The sequence below is a fragment of the Ranitomeya variabilis genome, chromosome 2 (assembly GCF_051348905.1).
Source record: "Ranitomeya variabilis isolate aRanVar5 chromosome 2, aRanVar5.hap1, whole genome shotgun sequence".
In the NCBI taxonomy this organism is placed as follows: Eukaryota; Metazoa; Chordata; class Amphibia; order Anura; family Dendrobatidae; genus Ranitomeya; species Ranitomeya variabilis.
This window is the reverse complement of record NC_135233.1, coordinates 274,984,040-274,994,974: the sequence shown is the minus strand read 5'-3', so window position 1 is coordinate 274,994,974 and position 10,935 is coordinate 274,984,040. Positions and strand designations below refer to the sequence as shown.

Sequence of the window (10,935 nt, the reverse complement as noted above, 5' to 3'; positions counted from 1 at the left end):
AACCCCCTGACATAATGAAAACTGCAGTCAGGTAGTTTACTAACCCTTCAGGTGATTTTCAGGAATTAATGCAAAGTGGCATAACACAAATGAAAATGTGTATTTTTACCACCTAAATGCCGCTAACTTCTGAACAGGCCGCTACAGCCGTCAGACTCTGAGGCCGCTATTTGGTCATGAATTGCCACAGCAAACATCAGGACCACACAATCATGACCTGAGGGCACCAATTGGGATAAAGAGGAAGCCCCCACACTCTGTTAACCATTTATATGATGTAGTCATTATTGACAGCAGCATCTAAGGGGTTAAACAGATTTGGATGGTGCAAACACTGATGGTGGCTGATGCAGCAAATTGTCAGCTATAGTGTACAGTCGACAGCTCCTGGATTATTACCTGTATGGGGATGCTATTCTCTTACACCTCAGGTCAGTTAAAAGACGTATTGGCGGTCATTAAGGGGTTACAATGTTACCAGAATGTAGGATACTGATAACAGAAAGCTTCAAGTCAGACCCCCGAGCCTGTCACCACAATCCCCCTGTGAACGCTGACCAGTTGCCAGCATTCATAGGAGATTGTAATTTTTGCTATACATAGCTGTGCTACAGTAAAAAATAAAAATATTTAAAAAAAATTTAAGCAAAAACACAAAAGTTCTAATCACCCCCCTTTTGCCCTAATAAAAAACAATTCAAAAAATACGCATTTGGTGTCGCTGAGTTCAGAAATGTCCGATCAAAATATTACAAATTAATCTAATCGGTAAATGGCTTAAGAGAAAAAAAATAAAAAAAATAAAAAAGCCATAATGAAATTTTTTTGGGCCGCCACAATATTGCAATAAAATGCAAAAAGAGGTGATCAAAACATGATATATATACCCCAATTGGATATTTTTCCCATCTTTCAGTACACTATGTGGCAGAATGAATGGTGTCATTCAAAAGTACAATTTATCCCGCAAAAAAAAAAAAAAAACAAGCCTCATATGGCTATATGGCTGGAAAAATAAGAAAGTTATAGCTCTTGGAAGAAGGGGAAGAAACTAAAAAAGAAAAAAAAATTGCCACAAGGTGAAGGAGAGGTTAAATTACTGTTTTTATATTGTTACAAAAAAGACGCCTGGTGTAAGGCGCAAGTGTATGTTTTATTAAAATAATGACTTTCCTAAGTGGCATTTATGGACACATATTAACTTTTATTTCCAGGAGTTGTGGTGTATCTGATTTGCTGATTGAGTCACACTTTTAGACACTAATGCTACTGTAGCTATATGCATTTTTTCTGATAAAGGTTATTGCCACTTTGACACAAAATTGCTTGCAGGTGCTCATGTGTATTAAGTGCAGAGAGCGGCAACCCCAAAGGTTTTTACTTTCAGAAAAGATATAGATTTAGGGTTTTAAAATTAAATCTATCAACTCTTACACCATTCTGTGCACAAATCCCTGATCTGCAGAACAATAAAGGAAACAAACAAAGCTCTAAAATATTAAAATATAAACTTTTTAATTGGGTTTTCCGGGAATAAAAAACAAATTAAATTAAATTCACATTATAAATATGCAAACTATTTTGCTAACTAATTAATAATTAGCAAATCACACTTGTTTTGAGTGCTAGCAGTGGAAAATTCAGTTCCAATACTGGAAATACCAGATGAGCTGAAGAAGAGGCTGCTCACACTGCTGTCCACCATTCTATCTGATCTAATACAGGAGATACCAGTGGTGCTGAGATCAGAAGAGACGGCTCACACTGCTGTCCACCATTCTATCTGATCTAATACAGGAGATGCCAGTGGTGCTGAGATCAGAAGAGGCTGCTCACACTGCTGTCCACTCTGTCTATCTGATCTAATACAGGAGATGCCAGTGGTGCTGAGATCAGAAGAGGCTGCTCACACAGCTGTCCACCATTCTATCTGATCTAATACAGGAGATACCAGTGGTGCTGAGATCAGAAGAGACGGCTCACAATGCTGTCCACCATTCTATCTGATCTAATACAGGAGATGCCAGTGGTGCTGAGCTCAGAAGAGGCTGCTCACACTGCTGTCCACTCTGTCTATCTGATCTAATACAGGAGATGCCAGTGGTGCTGAGATCAGAAGAGGCTGCTCACACTGCTGTCCACTCTGTCTATCTGATCTAATACAGGAGATGCCAGTGGTGCTGAGATCAGAAGAGACGGCTCACAATGCTGTCCACCATTCTATCTGATCTAATACAGGAGATGCCAGTGGTGCTGAGATCAGAAGAGGCTGCTCACACTGCTGTCCACTCTGTCTATCTGATCTAATACAGGAGATGCCAGTGGTGCTGAGATCAGAAGAGACGGCTCACAATGCTGTCCACCATTCTATCTGATCTAATACAGGAGATGCCAGTGGTGCTGAGATCAGAAGAGGCTGCTCACACTGCTGTCCACTCTGTCTATCTGATCTAATACAGGAGATGCCAGTGGTGCTGAGATCAGAAGAGACGGCTCACAATGCTGTCCACCATTCTATCTGATCTAATACAGGAGATGCCAGTGGTGCTGAGATCAGAAGAGGCTGCTCACACTGCTGTCCACCCTGACTGTTTCATCTAATACAGGAGATGCCAGCGGTGCCGAGATCAGAAGAGACGGCTCACACTGCTGTCCACCCTAACTGTTTCATCTAATACAGGAGATGCCAGCGGTGCCGAGATCAGAAGAGACGGCTCACACTGCTGTCCACCCTGTCAATCTGATCTAATACTGGTTATACCAAGGGTTTTGATGTAAGAAAAGTCTGCTCACACTGCTGTCCATCATGTCTATCTGATCTAATACAGGAGATGCCAGTGGTGCTGAGATCAGAAGAGACGGCTCACACTGCTGTCCATCCTGTCTATCTGATATAATACAGGAAATGCCAGTGGTGCTGAGATCAGAAGAGGCTGCTCACACTGCTGTCCACCCTGACTGTTTCATCTAATACAGGAGATGCCAGTGGTGCCGAGATCAGAAGAGACGGCTCACACTGCTGTCCACCCTGTAAATCTGATCTAATACTGGTGATACCAAGGGTGTTGATGTAAGAAAAGTCTGCTCACACTGCAGTCCATCATGCCAATCTGATCTAATACAGGATAATCTGATCTAATACAGGAGATATCAGTAGAGCTGAGATCAGAAGAGGCTGCTCGCACTGCTGTCCACCCTGTGGATCTGATCTATTACAGGAGATATCAGTGGTGATGAGATAAGAAGAGACTGCTCACACTGCTGCCCACCCTGTATGGCTGATCTAATACAGGAGATAACAGATGTGCTAAAGTAAGAAGAGACTGCTCACATTCTACAATAGGTATCCATCCTAAGACAGCCGCCATGTTCATGTACTATAGTGATTACCTCCTTAGACAAAATTAATGTGATTTCAATAAGAATTTATGAACACATTTACTATGACATTTTACTTATCGATTATTTTTCTACTTCTGGAGAATCACTTTAAAGCAAGCCGCAATTTATATTAAAAAAAAAAAGAAAAGATATACCTGTTGGTTTGCTGAAAACACCCTGATCAGGGAGAACTCCTTTACTGCGATGCTGCTCGTACCAGTCATCAACTGTCATAGTAGGAAGACTAGGATATCCTGCTCCATAGACCCTGTAATTTAAACAGTTTATATGTATGTATGTATGTATGTATGTATGTATGTATGTATGTATGTATGTATGTATGTATGTATGTATGTATGTATGTATGTATGTATATATATATATATATATATATATATATATATATATATATATATATATATATATATATATATATATATAAAGAAAAATAAGTAAAAGCATGGTAGACGAAATAGAATGAACTACCACGTACTTTGCCTGGAGGGCGTCTCGAGTCAGGATAAATGGTTTCATAGGTGGTCTTTTCGGACGTGGAGGATGAGCAACCTCAGCTCCCTACAGGAATATAGTAAAAGATAAAATATACAATCTAAAATGGCAACAGACTTTAAAGGGAATCTGTCAGCAGGTTTTGTTATGTAATCTGAAAGAAGCGTAATGTAGGGGGCAGATTCCCTGATTCCAGGGATGTATCACTTACTAAGCTTTATTTTGCTGTTTCAATACAATCAGTCTTTTAACAACAGGATATTATCAGTACAGGACATCTTCCCCTGTGTCTCCTAGTCCAACCACACCCCAGCACTGTTTAGTAGCTCTGTCACTATACATTTTACACAGAAAGCTGTGGTGTAGGTGGGGATATACTCAGATCAACAACTGAGCTCTGCAACAAAGAAAGCTTTGGCCCTCATAACTGCTGCACCCTGTAAACTAAGTGATACATTGCTGGAATCAGGGTCTCTGTCCCTACATCGTGCTGCTGTCAGATTACATAGCAGAAACCTGCTGACAGATTCCCTTTAATACTCAACAAATAAAAAGTAATAGTAGGAATTGTGGCAACCATACAGATTAACTGGTGTATAAAGCAATAAGGAGATTTTTGTTTACTTACCGTAAAATCTTTTTCTCCGAGCCAATCATTGGGGGACACAGACCGTGGGTGTTATGCTGCTGCCACTAGGAGGACACTAAGTGATACAAAGAAAGTTAGCTCCTCCCCTGCAGTATACACCCTCCTGCTGGCCCTCAGCTAACCAGTTCGGTGCAAAAAGCAGTAGGAGAGCAGTAACAACATATTAGCTTACAGCATGTCATATTATATATGAGAGTATAGCATATCGGATTGTAAAAACAAGCATAAGCCAATACTAGGGTGGGAGCTGTGTCCCCCAATGATTGGCTCGGAGAAAAAGATTTTACGGTAAGTAAACAAAAATCTCCTTTTCTCCTACGCCTCATTGGGGGACACAGACCGTGGGACGTACCAAAGCAGTCCCTGGGTGGGGACAACATCAGATCAGGCTCTGTGTAACCGCTACTTACAAGTGCGCCACCGCGGCCTGCAGAGTCCGCCTGCCCAGAGTCACATCTGTGGAAGTCTGGGAATTATAATGCTTCAAGAATGCATGCGGACTGGACGAATCCGCAAGCTTGCAGGCGTGTCTTGTTGACGCCTGGTGCCTGGAACCCACGATAGACGGGGAGATAGGCTGTCATCTAACACGGAAGGACTACTGGATGGTGAAAGAATACACCAGGCTAAATGGCCGATGGAGACGGCCAAACCCTTCCTGTAACAGTCAGGAAGCCTTCCTCTTACCGGTAGGAAACCCAAGATACAGTGTCCAACCTTCGGAAGGACGCCGTCCTCAAGACATACCTACTCAGAGCACTTGCTCTGTCCGGAATATGGGGACCTCATTCCATTTTGTGGAGTGATGCCAAAAGAGATGAGGGAGGAACTATGCCCTCATGACAGTAGTAATACAATACCACCTTGGTAACTAGGGACAGGGAAGGCTTGAGGACAACCTTGAAGGAAATAAGAGAAAAAAGACTGAAAAAGACCCGTTAGCACCGAAGACTCGTCAGGATGAGGATATCGCCGAGAGAAAAGGGGGGCAACCTTCCCTAAGAGAATAGATCCCAGTGATCTAACGGTATGCAAAAGGGAAGAATTACATGTGAAAAACATCCTGCGAGGTGGTCCCTACTTGCAGTTTTGTTGCAGAAATACAGAAAGCTACCAGCTCCGCAAGCGAACTGACGTGGTCAGTACGGATTTCCGAGGATCACTGGGGCCCTTTCTGCTTCTGAAAAGCTTTCGGAAGTGGAAACTGGTACCACGGAATAACCGGAGCATGCAGTGCGAAGGCTCCTGGATCTCGAGGCCGAACAACCAACTCCAGTACACCGGCGATCAGTCAGGACGCCATCCGAGCTACAACTGTAGAGCTCCAGTGAAGGCGGGTCTGATGGAATACTTCCGGTGAAGTTCCCACTCACTTGAGGTGAAACCCTGACGGCTAAATATGTTCGCAGCCCAGAGTTCTACTTCTGGGATATGAACTGCCAAGATCACCGAGTGATAGATCTCGGCCCATGTGAGGTACTTTGGCCATGGTGCTTGAACGTGGGTACTCGCTAGATGATTGACGTATGACAGCCGTGGCGTTGTCCAATTGAATTCGGATGGGTTGACCCGCCCTAAGGAGTGGACCTACTATAGGACTACCCTTGAGATCTCCAGAGCAATGATCGGGAGAAGAGGACTGGCATTGGAAGTTACTAGTAACCATGGAACCGGGAGAAAAAACTCCGGATGAAGAAGGAGCTCAGAGACTATCGTCTGAAAAGCTGCTTGACTTGCTGAAAACTAACGAAGCAAAGGAAACTGTTTCCATTGTCGTCTCCGTTGTTTTTTTTTTTTTTTTTTTTGGAACCCTCCCAGTAAATCAAATGAAATGAGGGGGGGGAGTGAGCAAGAGCGCGAGCTCCCTGTTGAAAAACCATGACCTTGTCTGGAGGGAGATTTACCACCCTTCTGGAAGAATACTGGATCATCCTCAAAAAAGGATATCTGCTGGGCTGGAAATGAGGAGTAGTCTAAGTCTAGCCACCAGCCCAGGTGAGAGGGTATCGCAAGTGATATAGACGACTTAGGGTAGTCCTGCAAGGGTGGGTAAACAGTCGGTCAAACAGGATAGGACGACCACGCCTCTAGGTGCAAGATGACAGCCACCATGACCCTTGCGAACACCCTGGATGCGGTAGCAAGGCCGAAGAACAAGGTCGTGACCTAAATGCTGTTCACGAATGGAAAAGCAAAAGGAATTTTTGAAGAGGTTAGGCATCCCGAATGTCGATGGATGCCCGAAATTGCACCTTTTTTGTTGAAGTAATGGCTGAGCGGATGAAACTCCATTCGAAGAAGAACCTTGTGAAAAGATTGTTAGAAGTTTGAGGTCCGGAATCGGTCCTACTTATCGTTCCACCTCTTAGTAACCAAGATCCCTTAGATCTAGACTGTCCTGGACAACCCTTTCATTGTTGGTCGGGGCTGCGGAAACGTACGATTGTTCGTTAGTCTCCCGCTCAAAAATATGATTGACCAGCTGAACTGTCTTCAGGAAAGGGATCAGGAAAGGGATACTGGTGTGAATCGAAGTAGTTAAGGGCTCTAGCATCCATGCGGCGGATAGGGAGATTAAAGGGCTGGACCCGTAGCTGCCAAACGGAACAAACCAGATGTGCTATTTGACAGATCGTGGCATTTTTAATTGAGGACATATCGGGCAGGGATACTGGTAGGTAAACCACAGGAGATTGTACCCGGTTAATCTGCCGAGTGGCAGAATGCGCCGCTGCTTCCAGCAGGTCATTGCAGAGTTAAAAATTAGGAGCCTCGATCCACCATCCTCTTAACAAGGAAGTGGAGAGGGAAATACGCCTACTTGCATCTTCTGTTAAATAGTGGTGATGCAGAGGGGGGTGCTCAGACACCCGAAAAAAGGGATGCCTCTGTACATCCACAGAGTGCAAGTCTCCGGGTGGACAGGACAGGCTGTCTGGCGTTAGGCCTGGACCTTCGAGTGCCCGTCTGTTGATGGTGTGGGGAGACCGGCGCCCTTTAAAGTGCCTGTCGCCGTTAAAAATCAGACCAGGCATAGCGTCCCGCGTAGAGGCTTCTGTCCAGTGTTAGGCTGAGGGAACTAGTTACACTGGGATAAACTGGGATCAGCGGCAGAGGGCTCCTCATTTATGACCAGTTTCGGATTGGTCATGGTGCCCTCAAGACCAGGGAATACTGGTCGTGTGCCGTTAAGACCAGGGAAAACTGGTCGTGTGCCTTTAAGACCAGGGAATACTGGTCGTGTGCCTTTAAGACCAGGGAATACTGGTCGTCTGCCTTTAAGACCAGGGATTACTGGTCGTGTGGCTTTAAGACCAGAGAATGCTGGTCGTGTGCCTTTAAGACCAGGGAATACTGGTCGTGCGCCATTAAGACCAGGGAATACTGGTCGTGTGCCTTTAAGACCAGGGAAAACTGGACGTGTGCCTTTAAAACCCGGGAATTCTGGTCACGCGCCCTTAAGACCAGGGAATACTGGTCACGTGCCTGTAAGACCAGGGAATACTGGTCACGAGGGAATACTGGTCACGTGCCTTTAAGACCAGGGAATACTGGTCACGTGCCTTTAAGACCAGGAAATACTGGTCACGTGCCTTTAAGACCAGGAAATACTGGTCACGTGCCTTTAAGACCAGAGAATACTGGTCGTGTGACTTTAAGACCAGGAATACTGGTCATGCGGGTTAGGTAAAATCTCGCAGCGAGCGAGAAGCGCCAATTTAGGGGGCGGAGCTACAGGCACGACATGGGCGGAGCCTCGAAACTTCCATGATAGGCCCCAGCCGGGGCGTAAATTTCTGCAGCCGGCGTCAGCGTAAAAGTTAGGGGTGGTCACCCGTTGCTCGAGAAAATTGAGCGCTTCTGCGTCAGGCGCTAAGCGCCAGGAAAAAAGGCTAAGCCGCCTTGAGGCGACACAGTGCGCTTCTGTACTACCATCGGCCGAAGCCGGGAGCAAAATTTGTTAGCCGACTGGAGCGTTACCTCAGGGAGGTGGCCACAGGGAAGTCTGAGACTGCCTGTCAATATCCCGCTGCAGAAGCCCATTGCTGGCAGAATCCACTTACCAACGGTGCGCGTCCCGGCATGGAGCCGCCGCGGATGTCGGGTATTGCAGCGTGGACGGTGCAGGGATAGAGAGATAAACCTCAATCCATCATCCCTTTGTTAAGGAGGTGGAGAGGAACCGTCCGCCTCCTTGTCCGCTTTCACAGTGGTGGAGGAGGCTGCCCGGACCATGGAGGGGGGCTTCTGTACATCCACGAAGTTCAGCCCATCGGAACCATGAAAGCACCTCCGCTCCTGAAAAGGATTTCAACTGCGGCCTAGTCCGGCTGCAAAAGCCGGGGACTAAATTTATGGAGCCTGCCGGTGGAGCGCGTCGGCGGGCCGCGCGCCGAATGATTGCCGCTGGCGTACTGGCCAGTGGCACCCCCAGGACCGCATCTTCCAGGCAGGCAGCGTGAGGAAGCATGGCCCCCGAGATCTGCAGGGCGCCTCTCGTCCCAGACGAGAAGCGCCGATCTAGGGGGGCGGGGTTACGGCCGTGGGAGGGATCTGCCCACTGCGGCCTACTCCAGCTGAAAAGCCGGGGACTAAATTTCCAGCCTGCCTGGGGATGCGCGGCGGCCGCAACAGAGCGACGCTAACCGCCGCAGTTCCCGACCGCCGGCGCCTGTCCCCAGGGGCTCTGCCGCAAGTACTGCCGGCGCCTACCCCATAGAGGCCACTGCGGCCTACTCCGGCTGAAGAAGCCGGGGCCTAAATTTATGGGCCCTGCCGACGATGTGCGGCGGCGGCCGCGACGGAGCGCCGCCGAGCACCACCGACCACCGGTCGGCGGTGCCTCTCCCTGGGGACCCAGACTGCATCGCTGCCGCTGAGGGGGAGCAGGGGGGAGTCCCCAGAAGGTACTTACAGTCGCCATCCCGGATCTCACAGGTCTGCTGGGCGCTTCTGTGAGTCTGTAAGCTCAATCCATGCACCCTGGATGGGGATGGAGAGGCCCCTGATGCATCTCTGTAGCAGAGGGGGGCTGCGGCACAACATCCCCTCCGGACTGCCTACGTCTCCAAATTACATCGCTGTAATGCAGGGTCCTGGAGGGGGTTGGGGGAAATCGGGACCAAAAAAGGAACCGTTGCCCTGGCGCAAACTTTTTTCGTGCGCCATACGTCGCAGGAGAGGGACGGGGAGGTATACTCGCCGTGCTCGCCTGTTGTTGGTTCGGGGGAGAGCGGACCTTATGAAAAAAAGGACCCGTCGCCCCCTTCACTCCGTTAAATAAAAAATTAAAAATTTACATAAAATTAAAAAATCAAAAATTAAAACAAAGATGGGGTCTGGGAAAAAAGACCCAAGTGCCTCCTAAGACACTAAGCAAGAACTGGTTAGCTGAGGGCCAGCAGGAGGGTGTATACTGCAGGGGAGGAGCTAACTTTCTTTGTATCACTTAGTGTCCTCCTAGTGGCAGCAGCATAACACCCACGGTCTGTGTCCCCCAATGAGGCGTAGGAGAAACTCTGTATATATATATATATATATATATATATATATATATATATATATATATATATATATATATACACTCCTTGAGATTGTAATGGCAACACCAAAAAAGCAAAGTTGTGGACCTATGAATTTCACTGGATGTTGGACATGTTAATGAGATGCAAATAATGAAAATATATGGAAACTAAATTTTCGAACCATCTTGATTTATTCATTATTGTGTATCAGCCCCACACGCAGAAATCCCAGCACTTCCATGACTGTGCTGCTATCAATAAGGTTATTAATGGCTGAGGAATGATCTACCACACTGAATGCACTTGGGGCAAATCATCAAGATCCTCTGCTGGCAGCTACTTTTGCAATTGCCGTCCAATCATGTCCCAGATGTGCTCGATCAGAGACAAGTCCAGAAACACAGCAGGTCATGGTAGCACGTTTACACCACAAAGGCTGCTCACAGTACTACCAAGGGGTCCAAGGTGTCATATCGAAGTAAAGGGTAGGCGCACGTTCAGTACAGCGGCCAGGCACCTTTATAACACACTTTACCTGCATATTATCTACAGGTTAATAGTGATATTGGACAAGTTCCCTTTTAGTCAACTTAGGAGACCTGAACACATGATCCCTTGAATGCCAATACAACACAATATTACAGTATTGCAGTCTATTGTATAATTGATGATCTCCACTACCTCACATTCATACACACACTAACCTGGCACACACAGGGGCCTTCAGTACTTTGAAAAAGCATCTATCACCAAATTTTTCTTTTAGGTGTTTGCTGTAATCAGTTTAGGCATAAAACAAAAACATTAATCTGACCAGACACTTTAGATATCTGTCATTGTAATAAGACCCGAAAAGAACATGTAGACTCG

At 46.5% G+C, this 10,935-nt stretch overlaps 1 protein-coding gene across 1 annotated transcript in view; it reads right to left on the bottom strand.

Moving 5' to 3' along the window:
* The window catches only part of IGBP1 (immunoglobulin binding protein 1), a 28,988-nt gene that overhangs the window by 2,001 nt on the left and 16,052 nt on the right, over positions 1 to 10,935 (bottom strand). Inside the window, exons 4-5 of the mRNA XM_077284967.1 lie at positions 3,875 to 3,957; positions 3,537 to 3,649 (exon numbers count right to left, since the gene is read on the bottom strand). Coding sequence (XP_077141082.1) covers positions 3,537 to 3,649; positions 3,875 to 3,957 — 196 coding nt within the window. The remainder of the gene's footprint in view (positions 1 to 3,536; positions 3,650 to 3,874; positions 3,958 to 10,935) is intronic.